Consider the following 22515-nt stretch of genomic DNA (forward strand, 5'->3'; position numbering starts at 1 on the left):
AAGTATTTAAATACCTCCCAGAGCCGCACCCAAACTTACACACATCATAGCACACAGACATCGTGACACACGACATTCATACAGCTAAAAATATTTACACAATTTACCCAAAGCACCGAGTTCAACGCCTGTGGCTCCACACAACAGCCAGATCCATCACAAGTTAAAATTCAGCTACAGTCCCAAAAATACACTGCAATGCACAGGAGCCATAAAATCTATTTTTTTGTTGTTAAAAAAATGCTAATAGGAATTAAAAAAGTAAAACATTTATATAAAAAAAAATAAAATAAAAAAAAAAAGAAGGACACAGTCCCCTAAAACTATTTAGAATGAAGATGCACCTGCTGTCCAGGCCAGTTCATGGAGCGACAGGCCTGAGGACAGGCTGCCAGAGGCTGGTGCTGATGTCCAGTCGTGCGTGAACGTACTGCAGCACCGTCTGTTTCACTCCCTCCATGTAGAGCTGCTCACCTGAGTGCAGGTACAGCCAGATGAGCCGACTGAGCTGAGCGATCGCAGACGAGCCGTGTAAACTTTCTGTTCGCAAACACAACGGAATTAAACACAATCATATTGTCAGCATGCTTACAGCTTACACATGCAGTCAACCAGCCAAAGTGTGCGTTCTGTGTCTGATGCTTCTTTAGTTTTACACTGGAGCTAAGAGGCTAACAAAGCCAACGTAATGAAAGTGATGTGGTTTAGGACACTACGGGACTCGCTATCGTCTACAGACAAACAAAACTTCACCGTGTAGCTGAACACGAATGTTATGGGGGCAGCCATCTTGGACAACTACAGATGTTGTCCAAGATGCAAATAGACACCAAATAGGTCTTCATCTGCATTTGGGGTCAATTTTATTCATAAACTTTTTGCCAAACCATGCTGTAAATATGTTCGTCTGCACGTTTGCAATAAGACCGAAACAAAACACGCAGCTCGGTAAAGAACGCAGGAATGAACAGGGCATTTACGCTCCTCCCCGCATTGGTAAACAAGACGGATCACTAGTGGGACTGCAGCAGTCTGATGAACTGACCATCGCGGCTGAGGGTCAGAGACGCGTGCAGCGGAACGTCGTAAATCCTCATTAAGACTTCACTGACGTCTCGTCACCACCTCGCAGATGATGAATGGCTCATACACGGGTGAGGAGCAAATGAGGTCAAAGTTATTCATTTATGCATTTTTCTATGGTTCACCTCCAGACCTGAATCAGCCCCAGTTTCTCAGCAACCACAATTAACACTCAAACCAATTAAAAACACCACGTCACACCCATACACAGCTTCCAGACCAGCTGTGGCTCAGGAGCAAGACAATACAGCGACCTTCACACTGCAAGTGATCGGATCTGATCAGCTTCTTTTATGTGCAGTGGAGGAGGGCTGTGCTGTGGATTCAAACATGAGGACGAAAAGGTGAAATACAAGCAGCGTTGCCATTCATTTAAAAAAAAATAATAATAATTAAACATAGCATTAAATAGACAATAAGTGCGGTGGCAGGATACTGCTGACAGAACAGTTACTGAAATAACGAAACAATTCTAACATAACTAATCAAAAGGTTTCACTGCTGTATACATTGGATTTTAGGACCAGATATGATGCCGTTGATCAGATGGAACAGGGAGGGAAGAGGGAAAAAAAAAAAAAAAAAGAAAACCCCACCAGAGGGAGAAATCACAATTAAACGTGGTTCACAATATTGAAACGTCTGACCGGATTTCTGTACGTGCAACCACGTTTGCTTTTAATCATCGTGACTAGTGATTAGTGCATGACTGTTTTTGTTTGTAAACTTCTGACATCAAGAAGCAGGAAGTCAGAGGAAAGTCAGAGGAAATAAACCATTAAGTCCTTTCCTACTATTTATTTTAGTTTACTGACGTCTGCGCTTCAAAAAATAAATAAATAAATAAAAAAAAAAAAAAGTCTGAATGGACATCGCCCTAAAGCAGGGGTCAGGAAGCTATGGCTCCTTCAGCGATTGCTTTTATTTATTTTAGTTGAGCCATTGGCGATTACGAATATTTATTACGAATACATAATCGATGCCGTTTGTCATGCATACACCAACCGATCGTGATGCGGTACAAGCAGCTCAAATTTCATTGGACAACGTGGAGCAGGACGGAAATTTCCCGGTCTAATTCATAAAATCGGTTGAAAATTACACAGCCAGTCTGTTTTACAAAAGGTGAACTCAATCGGTCTGAAAGAAAGAAATCAGACCTGCCCTGCTGACATCTGGACTTCCAAATAAACATGAAGCTAATGACATATTAGATTATTTAACTGTAATATTCCAAATATTCATGAACTGGGGAAAGATTTCATGGTTTCAAATACATACACACCCCACATTCATATACATATGAATGAATGTGCAGCACTAAACTTATTTATTTATTTATTTATTTATTTATTTATTTTGGACAGCTAGCTAATGCACTAGCGGCACAGCAAGGCTGCATTATGTTTTGTATATAAAAAAAACCTATGCATTAAATGTCCAACATTATCTCCCGAAGGTCTCAGTTGTGCTCTTTAAGGACGGACAGACCTCGAACGTCACGCTGCCGATGTAGAGCGCGGACACGAAAAGGAGGCCACTGCAGGTCGCAAAACCTTGTTCCACAAAACACTTCATTACGACACAAAGTAAGGTTTTAATTCTCATGTGTTGGTGTGGATTAAATAAATTACAGTGAGGATATTTACACATAAAAACACGTTAATAAATATACAGTGTGTATCGGTGTTTCTCAGTACAATTCTCTTCACATTAAATGCTTCCCATCTCATTTAGCTAATAAAATCGGCAGCATGATTAAATCCAACACTACACCAGAAATATCACGGAGGTGTTTGTGTTCAGGATGATGTACTGATCCACAGAGCTCAGCAAACTTACCTTGAGAGATCTTGGTGTCAAACTCCAGCCGTGTGAAGAGCTCATCAGGGAGCAGCTCTCTGAGCCAGGTGTTGTCCTCCAGGTAGATCCAGTCATGAAGCATCCTCTTCCTGCTCAGGAAACCCTGCACATGCTGCAGGTACACGCCGTTTCCCGACACCAAATACAGCCTGAACGACAGAGAGCACAATCTCAAATTTCACTTCGGCTGTGGCTCAGGTGGTAGAGCGGGTCGTCCACTAATTTCAGGGTTGGCGCTTCAATCCCAGGCCCACATGCCTAAGTGTCCTTGGGAAAGACACCGAACCCCAATTTGCTCCCCATGGCAGGCTAGCGCCTCGCACGGCAGCTCTGCTGCCAATGATGTATGAGAATGGATAAATGAGAACGTGTAAAGCGCTTTGTAGAACCACCAAGGCTAAAACGCGCTATACATCTCAAAACATTACAATATCGTGGAAAAAGGTTGATAAGTCATAGCACTCCATGCCATTTATTCCTTACATACTGTATTTTACTCTAGAACATTGCCAGTGTACAAATATTAAACATGGGTATCCTACATCGAGTTAAAATACAGGAAAAATAAATGCTTACCTCACTTTTTTGTGCATAATTCCGACTAATATATATATAACTTGGTGATTTACGTTATATTCGACCAATCCCTTCCATCTCCAATTAAAAAAAAAAAAAGTGGACAGATGGAAAGGCTTCCTCGTATTAATTTGCCTGAATGATGAACTTTCCACTTAATATTTCAGATTAGCGGGCTGTAGTCAGTTCACTTTGATGGGAATGGCTTGGTCTGGCTTTAGAGCAGAGATTTACTTCTCCTCACACTTCAAAAAGACAGCGTGGACTGGCTGTGGATCTCGGCCTGTGACTGCAGGCGGAGCGTTTGAAGCCGCAGCCGCAGCCCAGTTCTCCCACCGAGAGCTCAACAAGCTTCAAAGCCCTGCCTGAAAGGAAAAAAAGGGCACTGGGGCAGAAAAACACCGAGCTTGACAAGCTTCAAACGGAAGGAAACACCCTTATCCAAATTATAAGAGTTCCTTCTAAAAATCCACGAAGCTAATTTAAGAAGAAATCTTTTTTGTTCTCTCTTTGTATTTATTTATTTTAAAGATCCCCTTCTGCTGGGAAATGGTGTTTGATTTGCTGATGGGCATACGTTTTATTCTTCTGCTCTATTTTTCTATTCTTCTCTTTTTACCCCGCTCTTAAAAGCAACTTTAATAGTGCCTAAAAATCTAACTTTAGAAGTGTACAAGGAGGGTGGCAGCAGGAGATGTATACATGTATATGTTTTTTTTTTTTAAACCCCACCACACTCCTTCATTCCTTTGCACACCATCCAGAAAACACAAGCAGTCACTGAAGGAAAAGGCTCGATAATAATCTATAAAGCAAGTTACCGAGATGCTCCTTTTGAAGCAGAGCTCCTAATTAAATCACTTACGCGCACGGCGCTCGGCACCTACTTGTAATAGGGAAGCGTCTCGAGCATCTTCCAGTTGACGTAGTTCACAGCCGTCTCCTCCAGAGTGCATACTCGGCTCAGCTGCACTTTGGCCACCTGCCAGAACCTCTCGTGTTCCACCAGCCTCTCCTGCATCTCTCTCTTCAGCAGCAGGTACACGCCGTCCAGAGTGTCCTCGTAAACCTGCCAGCATATCACACCACACACTAACACTAAAAATGACTGTACTCTTGGAAAAACAGGATTCTTTTAAGAGTGTTTGGATAGTTGAAGGAATTTAAAACAGGTTCAACCGTACTAGTGAAAGACGACGTCCAAGGGGTTCGACCATTAAATGTATGGGAGTTTCTCAAATGTCCATACGTACCCTCAGGTTGTTCTTGAACCAGCACTTAAACCTACCTGCAAAACTGTCCAAATGTCTAACTATGTAAGGAATACATACTTGAGGGCACGCAGTTAGAAGAAAAACGATCCGACAATTGGGTGGTGCGACATGGCCCAATGGGAAGTGGAGCTACAGATACCACTATGAAGTTCATTTTTATTTATTAAAGTATGACATTTTTTTAAATACATTTATAGTTATCCATTATGCAGTTCATGTAGCGGAGCATCTGCTGAACAGGTCAAAAGCAGATCAAAAGTAGTTACCTTTCCACCCTATATTTCCCCCCCCCCCCCCCCCCTCCTCATTCTTCCGTCCTGAAGAGGTCACAAAACTTAAAGTTTGACTCTTACAAAAGGTCCGACACTGGAGACTCCTTCCCTAAACGTTAAATAAATGTCTCCTCACACAAATGAGTTGTTACTATAGAAACATCACCACCACAAGTGCATTAATATAAACCTGTATAAATCTTTGCCAATCGCACTACTCTCAGAGCTGCTGTTAGAGAAAATCAATCAACTCCTTCTGACCAATCAGAATCGAGAACTCAATGGTGATGTGGTATAAATCCAAACACAATAAGCAGATTATGTGTTAAAGGGTTGAAGCATATCAAATAACCCATTGAGGTATAAACTTTTTTTTTTTTTTTTTTTCCTAGAGCCAAGTATGAATAACTATGAGGCAGTTGGGATACGTGTCAAAATTCAGCTTTTCGTATTCAAGAAAATCACTTTGAACAGCTTGTCTGCGCAACAAGATGGAACATTTTAATTTGTAGTTATTAACAAGTCAAACATGGAGGAGGGGGGCGGGGGAGGGAGATGGCTAAATGAGGAAACACTGAAGGTTTTACGTCGATCCCTATGGAAAAAAGACCTCCAAGTAGCGCTTGTTCATAAAGCTAGAACCATTAACCATTCAAAAGAAGTTGTTTTTATGCTTAGGACCATTAAGTTCCATCACAGGGTGGAAAATTTATTTATTTATTTATTTAACTGTCCACACACCCCCTTTAAATTGCTTTTGTTATAATGAACCTAATCTCCATTTAGAATGTATTGCTTCCTGTTTGTGGATCAAGATCAGGATGAAAAATTCCTTAGCAGCCTGAGCAAATAAAGCAGGATTAAATATTGGCTAATATTTAGAGACTAGAAATGGAAGTCGCTACATCTAAAATACACATCACACTCAAAAGGGGCGGGGTGGGGGGGGGGGGTTGGGGAGTCAGACTAATTAAAAGCATGACCATTTCCTAAAGGTCATATCCATGCTAAATACAAAAAGGTACGACTCCACTTTTCCCCCATCCTCCCAACTTCTCCTTGGATCGCAGCTCATTAATTCTATTAAAGTGGCAATAAAATGGAAATGGTGCATGCTCAGACGCGCAGCACAATTAAATAGGACGCATATTGATACGCCTGTTATCCGCTTAGCCAGGCATTAGACAAAGGGGAGCACTTCCTGTTGCCTGCTCACGCTGTGACCTGTGAAACTACAGACACTGGGTAATGAATTAATGAAATGAAAAACACATAATGGCAGGAGATGTACACCACAGGAATGCCTAAAGATTTGCCATGCCCTGCAGGAGCTCGTTTAAACTTCACCTAAATGAAAAGAGACGGACACACAGAGAGAGAGAGAGAGAGCGACAGGAATTTGCATTTTTGACCAGGAGCACAGTTTGAAGTGAGCTGCTTCAGCACTTCAGGCATAAGTATGGTCTAATATGCGAGACCGGGCTGTTCGTTTAGTTTGTCGTGACGTGTGGGTTTTAAGTGGCGATGCAGGAAGTACAGCCGAGCACCGAGGTTCATTACACCGTGTTCCCTTTAATAAGAGTGGAGGGTGTTTGTACCTTTCTGCGTTTCAGTCTGCCCCAGTCACGGCCGAGGATCCAGGCCACTAGTGACTTGCACATGGAGAAGTAGCTTCCCACTGTATGAATCCCTGCATGGAGAGGTGGAAAATACATCAACAAGCAAGAGCAGTCTTCCATGATTGACCATGAACAAGCATCTGAATCTGATCATAGGTTCATTTCCAAAACGGTTCAACACAAGGTTCAAGTGAAGTTCAGCCATACGTCATTTCCACACCAAACTCTGCAAACTGTCATTTATGATGGTTGAGCTGCTTTTATAAATAATAAACGGGCCATAAAAAGCAGAACACGTTATTAAATCATTAAAAACCTTAGGATGATTATCAGTACTGGCACAGGAGAACGGGTTTTAAACCCAAACTCACCGATGTTTTCATCTCCCCGAGCTAGTTTGCCCCTCCAGTAGTCGCTGGTGATTGGATGGAGGGAGGCCAGGTATCTCACGTCACACACCGTTTCTCCCCATGTGGAAACCTTCTTCTTACTATGCTTCCTCCACTGCAGGTAGATGGCTCTGATCTGGCGGTTTAGCGGGGTCGGCTGGCGAAAGAGCCAGTAAGTGAAGAGCCACTGGAACCTGCACTGGGTGTACTGGCGGTACATCGACTCCAGTTCAGAATGGTCTAGAGGAGCAGGATGATAAGTGTGTAAAGCGGATGAGGGTTTTCTTGTTTTGTTTTTTTAAAGTGTATGCAGTCAACGTCTCAGTACTGAATTTTTCATGCTGTATTTTTTTTATTTTATTTTAAAGCCATTTAAAATGAGAATCTGGTCCACAAGTTATAGAAAATGGGAAATGCTTAACATCAGTTTGCTTGATAATTGGTTGCATTTTATTAAGAAGTCACTCAGCAATGAAAGACAAAAAAAAAACAAACAAAAAAAAAAAACAAGGACACAAACTAGGACACAGTATAAGGACTCAAAACATGAGTCAGTCTTGTAGTAAGACAAAGGAGGCCCTTTTCACTTACGGCACTTTGAAATTACTCAACAGTGCAAAAAATTGGATTACTGCATTTTTTTCTTTTTGGTAGGGCGAGAGGGCAAGAGTGCACACACGAGGGTCATGACTAAAGGTCTTCAAAAACAATGACGGCGCTTCCTCAAAAAAAAAAAAAAAAAAAAAAAAAAAGGGGTCTTTTTGTTGCAAATGCCAGACTTGTGGATCTTGTGAAGTAACTTCAGCATTCCCAAAGTGATAGCAAAACCACTCTCGTAGGATTCCCCACCTCAAAAACGAACAATTTCTTGTGTAAATATGACGATTGTGTAACTGATTATATAAATTTTGTACAACGTTCTCATTCAGTTTGATGAGGTCCAACGTTAAGACAATTTTTCAATTCAGTTCAAATTAATGTTTATATAGCACGTTTAACACTGGACGTTTACAGAAACCCGTATACAAGTTTAAACTTTATAAATTTATCCCTAATGAGCAAGCCAGAGGAGACGTTAGCGAGGAAAAACTCCTAGACGACATGAAGACACCTTGAGAGGAAGCAGACTCGAAAGGGAACCCACCCTGGGCAACACCAGATAGTGTGATTATAAATCATTTCTCTTCTATAACTGTATACTATAGTGTCTAATAGTGTTAACAGGAACTTGAGTACAAGCATGATTAGAGTTTTAACTTTACAATATGTCCATCATATCCTAGCCATCCTCAGTAATGAGGACATCTGATGCTGTTTCTGATATAAAATGAGAAAATGGTAAGTTACAATAAATAAAAAAAACTGCTCCTAAATTAGCTGGTTATTTGTAATAAACAAGGAATTCAACATCGAACCAAATATTACAATGATTATCATTTGCTCCAGTGAGTCCCCATCAGGTCCATTGGCTATTAAAAACGAATAGAAATACCCACAAAAAAAAGCAGGTTTAGACCTAATGGAACAAGTATGGCAGTCCAAATCTCCCTTTGACTGTAGTTTGAAGTGCTGACCCCTGGGGAATGAAGAGAGGACACAAATAACTTACCACTGCTTTGGTGCTGCTTAAGAACGTAGTGAAAGAGTATTGCTGTACTTCCATGATGACTGACAGCGAGGCTGTACAACTCCCTCCATTCTATCCTGAGGGTCTCATCGCCTTCTGGTTTCTCTAAAAAAAAACAACAAAAAAAAAAACACATTGATAATTTTTAATAGAAAAACAGTTTGTAGCTTTAAGGGATGGATTGAGGACAAGCCATCAACACCGGCTAAGCTTTGCTGAGCCTAGTGCATGTGGCAAGTGTTATCTAAATGAAAGAAAAAAAAATGTCAAACAAACAATTTCATGACAAAATCATAATCTCGCAGCTTATAGTTACACTGACATTTACATTTTATGCAACATACGAAAAAGTTAGCTCCTGTTATAATTAACATTACAAATGAAAAGTAAACAAACAGGCAGCTTGTCACATTACTGAGAAAATGCAAAGTGCGATACGATCTGAACACTTTCCTTACGTCCTTCCCCAAGTCACAGCATTAGCACAGACACTGCAGATTAGTAATAATAATAATAATAATAATAATAATCTTTATTGGTCACAGTGAAATTGTTTTCTTCGCATACCCGAGCATGTCAGGAAGTTGGGGTCAGAGCGCAGGGTCAGACATGATACAGCGCCCCCTGGAGCAGAGAGGGTTAAGGGCCTTGCTCAAGGGCCCAACAGTGGCGGCTTGGCAGTGCTGGTGCTTGAACCCCTGACCGTCTGATCAGTAACCCAGATTCCTTCCATACATGTTAAATAAATCACTCACCATTTCAGCAAATAGCATTTTTTAATCAACAAGGCTTATATGATCATATGCTATAAAAAAAAAAATCCTGGTGAATTAGCCGTTACTATAGAAACAGATTACATTCCATACAGGATTTCGCAAAGTTTTATGCCATTACTGCGGCCAAAAATGCTTGACTGAGTATTGCGCCGTTTGCTTGCATTTGCGTTAATTCCTGCGATCGCAAATTCGCTAAACCCTGGAGGGACCGATATTAGAATGAGTGTGTTATCAAACCTGTGATTTGAAATACAGCCGAAACTAAAGTCAGAGCTGGTGTTACAGAAAGTTCATCAACACCTGGCCAATCAGAATCAGGTATTCAACAGCACCGTGGCATAATTGTATTGCCGGATGAACACTAAACCATCACTGAAATCAACGCACAAGTTTTCAGAAGCTTTTTTTTTTATGTCACACTACAGTTTGAGATACTGTGTAAAGAGAAATAAGGTGTGTGTGTGTGGGGGGGGGGGGGGGGAGGGTTTGGGGGGTTAGCATGGACATGATCTGCACATCAGGTACTTTCTGATTCCATGTCTGCACCACATCATCGACGCAGCCCACCATGAGATCTGAGGAAAGGTGACAGGACTACCTTGAAGTTTCTGGGTGAACAGCTCTCCCGGCATCCCCCACAGCTTCTCCACATCAGCACACGATAGCTGTGCGGCAGGTAAAGGCACTCGCTCCTCCATTACAAGCCACTGCGTCCAGTACACGTGGGGAGGGAACGGCACTTCAGCAAACAGCTTCTCCTGAAGGGACCGGTTACAGTGGATGTTTCGGAAAAGGGCTCTCCACATGAACACTAAACGAAAGGCGGTTTTGGCGGTGTAACCGGCTGTGGTGATGTTCGGCAGGCCTACCCCAAACGAGTCCTAAACACAAACACACACATATTTCAAAAGATGTTATTAGGAAAAAAAAAAGTCACGTAATCATAAGCAAACATTCTAAATAAAACAATTAAACAGGAATAATTCAGACTTATATCCTTGAGATAATAAAATAGGTTACAAGGGTTTTCTCTCTATGATTGCAGTGTCATACAGCCATACAAATACCGGTAGTTATTTTTTTTAAATCATAAAAAAAAAAACCTGAATCTAAGGACTACGCCATAAGACTTTAAAATTATATTAATCTGTATTTCGGTATTTTTTTTAATCATATAAATAGTAAATATACAAAATGCCATTAAGGCTTTCTAATGATGTACTTCATTTATTTTTGAATGAATGTATTTTCAATCTATAACTTGGGTAAAAGGTTTGTACTTTCACGCTGACCATCAGTCAATATCACAACATAATAGAAAACAAAGAATGATCATATTCTTCTTCTCACAAGCTTCAAATTTTCTGTTGAACATTCGACATACTTCACAGAGGTTGAATGAACGTCATGGAACTAAAACGTACATTTTTCTAACGTACATTTTTCTAGATGTAAATGATAATGGAGTCATCGTGGAAAAGGATCATTTCAAGCAGATGTCACGGAGTCACATTAACGCAACCTTAATATTTTTGAAGCATTTGAATGGATTATATTTCCTAGGTAAAGTGTAGTAATAGTGAGCTAGGGCAGACACAATGCTGTGTGTGTAAAAGGTGCTGTAAATGTTCAAGTTATTGATCTGAAACATGCACAGTGTTTGTTGCGAAGGACATTTTTACCTGTGTTTGAAATGAAATGTCTTAAATTTACATACAGTACAGATTGGTAATTGTAATATCAATGGACACCCAAAACAAGGCTTCACCCACAATACCCTACACAGCTTAAAGCCTAAACATGACCAAAAATATATCATCATCATAACTCCTCCTCAGAAACAGTATCAAATAAACCTTTATGATAAATGCTAATGTGGCTAACGACTCTGTTGCCAGATTGGTCAGACTTTGCAGTTAAAAAACATTTATATTCACAAATGGCTGGGGAAAAAAACTGTTCAAGTAGTTTTAAAGTATTATAGAGATGTTTGTTAAAGTATACAGAACCATATTATTAAACATTTAAGTGTAAGGCTCTTCATTAGTGAATTAGGTGGCGCAAGGAGGCATTGGTTAGTATGAATATCATTAACAGGACGCTAATTGGAGCCAATTTGTGTTAATTGCTTGACTATCACTGTTGCAAACCCAATAAACACCAAAAAACAAAAAAGAGCTATAAATGGGCGTATACGATTCAAATACATCTTATGAAATACATTAACGTGCTCTTTTACCAAGCCTTCTGTAGACATGTTTAGAATATAAAACTTACCCGGAAGTGACGCGTCCACAGCGAGTCACAGGAGCAAACCCGGAACAACCTGCAGCAGGTGCTGCCGAGCCTCAGCAAAGAAACCGGCTCCAAGTGATTTAAAATGACAATAAGCACCTCGTCACTTAAATATAACAAACCTGGGTTTATATCTGAGTCATGGAGCTCATTTTTAGTCATACTTTCCTCCTTGCTAACAGATAAACAGGAGAACCGCTCCAGCAGCTCACTCTCCAGGGTCGCGTCGCGGTAGGCCATACCCGCCGGTAAACAACTCGCCGAGCGCCGCCATCTTGGACAACAGGTTTAAAAGGTTCGGGGCGTACCAAGTTGCAAACCGGGGGTGCATGGGGTAGACAGAATTATAATTATCATCAATACTGGCATGGAAATAAAAATTTTAAACCCGGATTTTATTAAAAACGTAGTTTGTAAATGGTAATTCACTATTCGTAAACCTGGACTCATTTAATTAATTTGTCTAAGTGGTTATAGTGAATGGAATTCCCCTATTTACATATTTTGTTAGATGGTTCAATGTTAATAATAGCTAGTGTTTCTAGGCATTGTAGCTTATTTATACACACACGTGTGTATGTATGTACAGTCGTTATTAGGAACTGTTTCTGTACTTTTTATCTTTTATCTGTTTGCATAAGGTTTAAACACACACGTTACACGATAAGAGTGTAAGCTGTCAAGAACAGCTGTAATACATCCATCCATCCATCTTATATACTACTTATCATTCAAGGTTATGGGGTACCTGGAGCCTATCCCAGGGAGCATCGGGCACAAGATGGGGTACACCCTGGACAGGGTGCAAATCTATCGCAGGGCACACTCTCATACACACACCACGGACAATTTGGGCATGCCAATCAGCCTACATGTCTTTGGACTAGGGGAGGAAACCGGAGTATCCGGAGGAAACCCCTGCAGCACGGGGAGAACATGCACACTCCGCACACACAGGGCCGTAGCGGTATTGAACCCCCAACCCTTGAGGTGTGAGGCGAACGTACTAACCACTAAGCCACCGTGCGCCCAACAGCTGTAATATTCACGTGCTATAGTGTAAGTAAGGAATAAAATACAAGGGGGTTAATGTTGTAGGAAAATAATCAACAATGGTGTGGTGTGATGCTACCTGATGCGAAGTGGAATTACTATTCCACCCTGGAGTTGATTTGTTTTTAATTATTATTATTTCACATATAACACAGCAATAGGACTGTACTGCAAACTGCTTTGTGTATACCACAATTTGTGTAGCTGATAACTGATTTCATTTACAATCAGTTACAATGAAATTTCAGTAGTTTTAATGGATTCCATTTTTATATTTTAATTCATGGATTAATGGAGGCCTATTTAGCAAGGACTATTAAATACATAAGAACTCTGTGTAATAACTGCCACCTGTTTGCCAAACTTTTTTAAGAGACAGCTCAGTGATCAGACCAATACGTTGAATTTCAAGAAGGCACAAGGATCTATCTAAAATAAAATTAAGGTTTAAAAAAAAGAAAAAACCCACAAACCCCACATACCCCACATTTATGTGGTTTTCCTCAGCTGAGTTTAAGTAGGTCTGTTCCCGGTTTTATGTTACACATTTAGTCATTTTTAGCTTTTAGACAAAGATCCTTTATTTAAAGCGACAACTCAGACACATTAAGAATTCCAGTACATAAATGACAAATAAAAGTAAAAAAAAAAAAAAAACAACAGTTTTAGAGAATTTCTCAAAATAATAACTTTATACATAGATTTTATCCAAATGCCGATAATACTTCAAAAGGACTATGATGAGTCTGATGACCAGCCATAAAACAAATTAAATATAAGACAAGTGTTTGTTGTTTTTTTTTACAAGTTTACAACCAAGCTAGTACACATTTTATATTTAATACAAAGGAAAATGCCATATATTTTCATGACAGAATAAAAACACATAAAACCCTCAGACATTCTTATTGTTTGATCAAAAGGACGGTTAACCAAAGTGATGTAACAGTAAAATAAGACGGATAAAAGAGACCCATAAATGTGTGTGTGTGTGTGTGTGTGTGTGTGTGTGTGTGCGCGTATGCGTTTCATTTCGGTTTTCTGATAAGTAATATATTTTAGTTTCCAGCTGAGAATGTACTACTTTCTCACAAATCTGAGTTCTCAGACAAGTGGAAAACTGACACTGTTGACTTTCACCAACATTACCTATATATCTCAAGGCACTGGCTGTTAACAAATCAGTTTATAATTTATTGTAACTCAGAACTGATTAAAGCAAACGTGAACCAAAAATGAAATGTACACTATTCTCCTCTTTACCCCAAATGTACTCGATTAGTCGTAACGTTTGGTGTCTGAACTTTCATCAGTTTTGCACTGGAGCTATAAGGCTAATGTAGCTAACGAGTAAATGTGTAAGGGGTTAAACACTTGGGAGCATGCCGTTAACATAAAAGTAAACAACAACAGGGTGGCGTGATGTTGATCTGACGTGGAGCAGAGTTACTGTTACCACCTCAATGTTCACTATTTTCCAATAACAGCGCACCTCAAAGTGTGCTTTATTCATTTACATTACAATTATTTACAGCTATTTTTTCAATTCACTGAACGACACATCATCATTTTATCAGTTTATAGTTACGTTTAATGTTGTGGAACGCCCACAAAACAAGTTAGTTCCTGTTATCACTTCAGTCATTACCTCACCAACCTTTTTTTTTTGTTGCTCTGTTTAAGTTAATAAGACAGAAAAAAAATAATAACTTTCACGGACTGTTAGACTTTCACTGACACTGGAGACTCCTTCCATAAACGTTAAATAAACATTTCACGTTTTTCTGTGTTAAATAACAGCACGTTTTTGCTGTGTTCTGTAAACAATCTGTTTATTATTAGCCTTAAATTATGCGGAGTGTCCAGCGTACAAAATGAATGAATCAACACCTTCTGACCAATCAGATTCGGGAATTCAAGAGTTCTGTGGTATAGCCGCTATTTTAGCACCACGACTGCATGCACCTCAGAGGACATCAACTCAATCAATTACACCATTTGTATGTAAACAGTTTTATACAATAACAGTCTATGTTAAGAAAATGAAATATAAAACTCAAATCGCTACGACATTATCATAACTTCTAGCATACTATTCAACTCAACGTTCCCATTCTAGGCCACGCCTCCTATCTGAGCCTGATTCCATCTTCATGATAGAGTCGAGACCGTTTTCAGCTCGGAAATATTTGCCTTTGTCCGTTTTTATAGATAACAGTGCGTTAGACAGTGTCGAAAACCACTCACACAAGACACTAAAGAGCTCCACAGAGTTTTGAAGCAGTTTTGAAGCATTACGCTAAACTGGTAGCTATAAACCTTTCTTAAGTGTTAGCCACGTTAGCCTCGTTGCTCCAGTGAAAAAATTAAACAAGCAAACTTAGCTACATTTAGCAGTAAAAGGATATATTTTACATTTTGTTTTTGGCCGATTTGTTCCTTTAAAATATTCATAATAACCAAAAAAAAAAAAAAAGCACGTCAAAATTTCAGCTACACTGAAACCTTTTTGTGCTCATGTAAGAAAATAAAAGTCAGAATTGTGATTTTACACAAACAGTCAGCACAGACCCTTAAACACTTAAACTGTTGAGTGTGGAGGCGATGAGGTTTATACACGATGGATCCGAGACAGTCCGAGATCACTGCTACCTATTCACAGTTCGTGATCACAGTGTACTTGTTTGCTACGTGGTTATATACATTATTCTGTGATTATCATCATTCACTTTCTACACGCTGCCGGAGGGGCCGTGGACGATTGCGTGCGTGAGGCTCCGCCCCCTCAAGCTACCCGAACCCGAGGCTCATCCTCTATCTCCTGCCCCAGGCTGCTGTAGGTCACTGAAGGCTCCAAGGGCCCGGCGTTGGGCATGTCCGGGACGGGATTTCCTGCATTGCGAAACTGCTTATAAACGCGAGGGTCTTGCGCTATGTAGGTCGAAGAGGAGGAGTAGATCACCAAGCCGAGCAAGATGACGAAGAACGATAGCAGGTAGAGAGCTGAAAACTGAAACAGAGAAAACACAGGAATACGAGTTTTACACAAAGGTGTAAGTAAAGAATAAAACACTTTGGGCATGCTATTATAGGAAATCAACCAGTGATTAATTACTACAAAGAACTGACACTGGAGACTCCTTCCGCCATAAAATCTCACATAAACATCTCCTTACAGTACATGTCACCTTATCGACAAACACTGGTCAACACTTGACCGATCAGATTGGAGAATACGAGATTGCTGCAATATAAACATGAATATCTCAAACAGTGAGTCATGTTTTGAGCTTGATCTCATGGGGATGCTGTATAGACAATCATACTGTATTTTCAAAGAAATCTTTCTTAACTAGTGCAATCTTTTCTGCAAAACCTTGACTTCAAAATTATTGGCACACTTAAAACACCCCATAGTCATAGAAGATATATAAGATGCCTACCCTGGGAAAAAATGACGGGATTAAACCTCTCGTTGAAATATCTAGAAGACACTTTCAGACATTCTGAGATCTGGAATATTCTTAGGTTTGTGCATGTAGAAGTCGTATTCAGGAAGTGGACGGCTTCTTTCTTAAACCCTCAAATAACATGCAGCTTGTTGCTGGATGAATCAGCTGCACTGTTCAATTCCAAATGTCCAAATATGTGCATGGTTAAAGTAACGACCCCATGGTGGTGATGGATGAGAGAAAGTTTACATGTGTGCAACATCATATTTATTCCCCAGAGAAACAACACATGGTCACAGGTAAAGGTGGAGTTCCTGGGAATTAAAAAAAAAACTGTTCAAAATACGATTAAACATACAACACAGACATAGATTTATTCCAGAGTGTTCCTTTAAGGCGGGGTTTACCAGCCGGGGCTTCGTGGTGGCATTGCAGTGGGTTCGCGATGGAAATGGAAATGTCACTGACACATTAAGTTCTATATTTTTACAAGTAAAATATACTGTAGCATTTTATTGTAACTTCATAAGTAAAAAGTGATAGCGGTAGACTGACTTGCTCATGACATAACAGTTCTTAGCATGTAAATAAATTAAGAGTGAATTATTGTTGTCTTTCCTCGTGGATAAAAGTGTCTTCATCTTTAGAAGCCTTTAAAATCACTTAAAATGGGCAGACACGTCGTCAGCAAAAGAAAATCACAAGAGAACGAATATCCAAGCTCCAAAACGGAAAAAAAGTGCTGCAAGTACAGCGAGGAATATTTAAAATTTGGATTCATGCTCATGCACAGTGACAAGGCCAAACCCTTTCCCAAGCATGTGATATATTGAAGCAGCTTTATAATGAAAGTATGGAGTTAGCATTCGTAAAAAGACATCTGGGAAATAAAAAAACATGAAAACCTGCCAAATAAAGCAAGGCTGCGTAGCAAACAATAGCAAAACAAACTTTTTCAACAAGCAAAAGATTTACTTTTTCAGTTTGTCCGTTTATCATCTCCAGGGCAAATAATTTACATTTAAATTTACATTTACATTTATTATATAATATAATATAATTATATTATAAACGCATACTTCGGATTGTTAGCGACCCGCTGTCATCTATCAAGGAGGTAACTCTGGACTTCATTTCCCAGCAGCCACTGCACCATACTACATCATTGTCACATGACCACCTGCACCTGTATCACGTTTCTGTTTAACAAGTACTCATATATATATATATATATATATATAGCCACTGTTTGTACTGCTTCCTCGTCTTATGTATTGTCTAGCTTGACCTGTGTCCCTGTACCATGTTTTGTTTGATAGTTTATGTTTAGCCTTAGCCACAGTATGTTGCTGAGTTGTCTTAGTGTCTTTGTTTTGTTGTTTGTTTGTTTATTTATTAAACTGTTTGGAGATCTGCGCTTGCTTCCGTATCCAACTTTGTAACGTGACACCCGGGACGTCAGTCGGTACCCTCCCCCTCGTTCATTTTTTCACATTAGACCTCCTTAGTATTCCTCAATCGATTTATTATCAACAATATAATGCCTAATAATAACTGTTTTATAATTTCATCATCGTAAAAAGTCTATAGGGTCGCTACTGACCCGAGGTATGTAATAGCGTAAGTATATTTTTTTTTCTCCGCAACAATATTGAATCTCTCACGGCTCAATAAGTGCAATTCTCTTTTATTCCTCAAGGTGAGAACGTCCGGTAAACAATGATGATGTAATGTGTCAATCATAACGACCTCGGACGTAAAAGAAACGTTACAAAACTTGATATGGTTCAGCGATTTACTGCAGAACGGGTTTCTAATCAAATACTTGTGTCGTTTGATGGAGGATCTGATGACGAAGCTGTCAGCGAACAAACTATTGATTTTGATAATAGCCTCGAATGAGCCAGATCCTGAATATGATCCAGATCCTGAATTTACCGGCGGAAGCACAGAAGGTGCCACATTTGCCTATCATAATATTACTTGATAAAATTGTTTTTAGGCAGGGGCGTAACCTGGCCCGGGCACTGGGGGCTGTAGCCCTGGAGATTTTTTCTTTAGCGCCGAATAATTCTCCACTTGTAGCGGTTTGTCACTACGTAACTGAACGTCGGTAAAAGAAGACGGCGGTGTTGTAATTTTATATCTTCAGTGAACGGAGGCGAGACCAATCAGACAGGGTTTACAGGAAAATACGTGGACATACTCGTGTCTTATTGGCTGACAGTATCTCAGTTCTGCCAAACGCTAGCTCACACAGTCAGTGTGAGGAAAAATTGACATACGACAATTTGTTTGTCTTTTTTTAACCAGTAAAAGGGTTGAAACTGAAACACTATCCTCTGCTGCTGAGCAGGGAAACAAGGTGTGTAAATGTCTATATGAGTTCCAGTTTCCGTAAACATTATATGAGCAGAGCATAAGGAGAGATAATGTACTGTGCACGGCACTGTAGCAGCTAAACCCATACAGTGAGAGCTTAGCTGTGCTTCCTCTTGGCTAGCGACACCAAACTAGCCTAGTTAGAAAAGTTTATTATTTTATCCGTCTGGTAGTCCTGCAAACAGTAACCACACCCGAGGCAAGTGTTATGATAATTCCTTCTTTTTCTGATCATGTCATACATTGACACCTAAGTTACCTCCGCTTCCATAAAACAAAACTTTATGGAAGGCTACTAGCTCAGCTGGAAAAAATGCACGGAGAAGAATCTGGGCTCAGCCCCGGAACAGCCATGTTTTAAATTATACATGATAAAATGACTTGAATTACGAAAATATTAAATATTGTAATGATTTTTCATTCAGTTACGGTGACTGAAACAGCTGAATGAAAATGCTACAATTGCTACAAATGCTACAAGTGCGTAATTTTAACGGTGTATATATATATTTATATATATATATATATATATATAGATAGATAGATAGATAGATAGATAGATATATATATATATATATATATATATATATATATATATATATATATACTTATACAAATAAAATGTCAAAATATAACGAAATATGCTGTATTTTATTATTTTGCAATTGTCAATAACATTTTCGGACAGTTTTATACTATCGGGGCGGTTTAGAGGTCCATCCGTGTTAGGTATAAACTAAATAGATATATGTAATAACGACTGGCGAAACTTGTATGTGTTTAAGGGTTAAACCAGAGTCTTCTCTGCGAAGCCCAATAGCAGCTTCCATAGACGTCGTTCTATTTCAAGTGTCGATTTGGAAATGGGTCACATTAGGGTCACGTCTCGCTCTCTGGGGAACAGACACGTGACATTCAGAAATGGAATCCGCAAGCCGTGATTATAACACCATTTCTGGCCATTAGACTGTGTAATGAGGCCATGAAGGGGTTTTATCAGTCTGAAGGGAAGGATCTGTTTCCCGCTGAAAGCACACGCTGTAAGAGAAACCCCGAATAATAACCAGGACAGAAATCTGATCACAATAATGAAGGTGTACATATTTAATGCTGTGGTGGAACAAAGCAGGGCGAGGCTGATCTGTTTAGACTCATCACAGACAACAGGTGTGTTTAAAAAGGATTTAAACACACCTGCATCACGCTGTGATAAGATCAGTGAATAGTAAAGAGAAGCATTTCGGTGTTTTATTGCCTCGCAAAAAAAAGGAACATGGTCAAGGTTTGAGAAATTCCAGAGCAGATACTGTCAACATCTCACCACTGTACAGACAGAATGAGCACACACACACACACACACACCTACATACACACATACACAAACACACCTACATACACACACACACACACACACACACACGCACACACACCTACATACACACATACACACACACACACACACACACACATACACACACACACACCTACATACAATTACAATATATACAGACAGACAGACACACACACACACACACACACACTCCCTGCAGTCAAAGAGAATGAGTATTTGTTGACTGAAGCTTAATCACTGTGAATTCCCATGATGCCACAGCCTATAACACTCACAAACCCACAAGCTCACTGTATAAGATGGTTTCAGTCAGGCAGCACGTTCTGAAATGTCCAGTAATAATAAATCACAGACACAGACAGTATGTAGCACTGAACAGGAGGGCTAAAAATTGATGATCTTTATCAACAGCTCATGGTGAATAAAGATATTCCCTCAGTTGGTGTTATGATGATGGTGGTTCAAAATCCAAAATCTCCCCTAGGTGTTCAACTGGATTGAGATCTGGTGAGAATAAAGGCCAGAGTATATAATTAACAGCATTTACATCCTCGTCAAACCATGAACCCTCGTGACCTGTGGGTGTGGGCGGAGTCATCCTGGAAGAGACCACGCCTATTAGGATAGAAAGATGCCTTATGTAGCTAATAAACTGGCAGCTCAGGCGCTAATGTTCTAAAGCTGTGTGTGTGCAAATTTGCTAACAATCCCAAAAAATGTGCAAACTACTTACTCACAGTGTCTACAGAGGATTTTGTACAAATGTGTGTGTGTGTGTGTGTGTGTGGTGTGTGTACAAATTAATACATTTTGCATCTGCAATGTGATATACAGCAGCCTGAACGTCACTTCTGGGAACAAATTAGTACGACTGAAGGACAAGTATTACATTTGCCGAAGCCTGTTTCTACCAGATGACAAAATTATACCAATCCGAAATTTTTAATAATGACGTGGTTTATATCGATTCAGACAATTGTATTAAACTGTATTAAAGCCGGTTTCATATTAGATATTCACTACATGTTCGTACCTCTGACGCCAGCATTACACGAAACTAGGGGTGGGTGATCTGATGATTTTGTATCCTGAATGCAATCTGCTTTTCAAGCGATTCCTAGAGATCGTGACCTTTTATGTCCTCATAATAATGTTAAAACTACAATAGAATGATTGCCTACTAGATGGCTGTGCTGACTGGCCAAATCATATGGCGTGTCTCTATCTATTTCACGCGTGACGTATTTGAAAAACAATTCAACGGGAGCTGGTGCCAAAAAAGGACTCGGCGTCAGGAGTGTGGCAGTGGTTTGGCTATGCACAGGCAGATATCCCTCAAAGCAAACCTTAAAAGGAAGCATCGGAAGTATTTGGAAGTATCAGAAGTATCAGACGTAAGCTCCAGAGCCATATCTCCCTGCAGTTCTTGCCTGGTGTCCCACTAAAACTAAGCAGGGTTGAGCCTGGCCAGTACCTGGATGGGATACCATCCATCCATCCATCCATCTATCTTCTAAACCGCTTTATCCTTTTCAGGGTCACGGGGAACCTGGAGCCTATCCCAGGGAGCATAGGGTACAAGGTGGGGTACACCCTGGACAGGGTGCCAGTCCCTGGATGGGAGACCACCTGGGGAAAACTAAGGTTCCTGCTGGAAGTGGTATTAGTGAGAATTAGTTAAATATACTAAATATTCTCCCTAAAATTGACCTTAGTGTTTCTTCTGACTAAAGTTCTGAAAATATGAACAAGAATATAATAACTTGATCCAGGATAAATAGAGATTCTCACAGATTAGCATGAATCACTGCAGCACTTTATTTATTCACACCACGAGCCATATTAATGTAGACGACAGGACACAAGTAAGGCCCGGTTGCACTGATAGAGCTTTCACATGCCTGTTCGGCTCTTTTCTACATCTGCACAGATACACGACGTGGAGAAAATGCAATAACTAGCGAAGAGGAATATTTCCCATTTAAGCTGATGGCTTGTCGGGATGCTAATTTACATTTATCAGGCTTATGCTAGATTCCAGCACAGCTATAATTAAATGGCTGTCTGTTTCAAACCACCGAAATGTTGTACCTTCTTTCAATAAAAAAGCGCTTAGGGAAAACGGACATGTTGCCATTTTCAATAAGGCGCACGGACGTGAATATAACCCATAAAAACGTCTCGCCATAAATCATCCTGCAATATTCACTGTAGACATTTTTCAACAGAATACTTTCTTTATAGGCTGAAGAGTTATTACAGTGTCCCTGCACGCCGCATGCTGATCAAGGCTGATACTGAAGCGTCAGTGCTTACTCAAGCTCCCCGGTGAAGTTTTAAATAAGATTAATTTGGCTCTTTGGGTTCTTATCTAATTGGAGCAGATTTTATTGATCTTTATTATCTCTGGTAGCCTACGACAACTCGTCTTCTTATATCCTAGCGACACATTAAAGCTGAAAGTAAACGGACAGTGATGTCATTTTTGTTGCTTTGGCAACAG

The 22515-nt window shown here is 39.9% G+C and overlaps 2 protein-coding genes across 2 annotated transcripts in view; both read right to left on the minus strand.

Moving 5' to 3' along the window:
* Positions 1 to 235: 235 nt before the first annotated feature.
* si:dkeyp-114g9.1 (uncharacterized protein LOC555399 homolog) lies at positions 236 to 12014 on the minus strand. Its single transcript, XM_053614908.1, has 8 exons — positions 11757 to 12014; positions 10078 to 10360; positions 8686 to 8808; positions 7059 to 7316; positions 6667 to 6758; positions 4410 to 4591; positions 2926 to 3095; positions 236 to 540 (listed from the first exon to the last, which is right to left on the minus strand). The coding sequence occupies exons 1-8, from the start codon at positions 12012 to 12014 to the stop codon at positions 362 to 364; spliced, it is 1545 nt and encodes a 514-aa protein (XP_053470883.1). The 3' UTR covers positions 236 to 361.
* An 806-nt stretch (positions 12015 to 12820) lies between these two features.
* Positions 12821 to 22515, minus strand: part of slc35f1 (solute carrier family 35 member F1) — a 107341-nt gene continuing 97646 nt past the window's right edge. The window contains exon 8 of the mRNA XM_053613838.1: positions 12821 to 15837. Within this exon, the coding sequence (XP_053469813.1) occupies positions 15613 to 15837 (225 nt within the window). The 3' untranslated portion in view covers positions 12821 to 15612. The remainder of the gene's footprint in view (positions 15838 to 22515) is intronic.

Source organism: Ictalurus furcatus, chromosome 25, assembly GCF_023375685.1.
Source record: "Ictalurus furcatus strain D&B chromosome 25, Billie_1.0, whole genome shotgun sequence".
Lineage (NCBI taxonomy): Eukaryota > Metazoa > Chordata > Actinopteri > Siluriformes > Ictaluridae > Ictalurus > Ictalurus furcatus.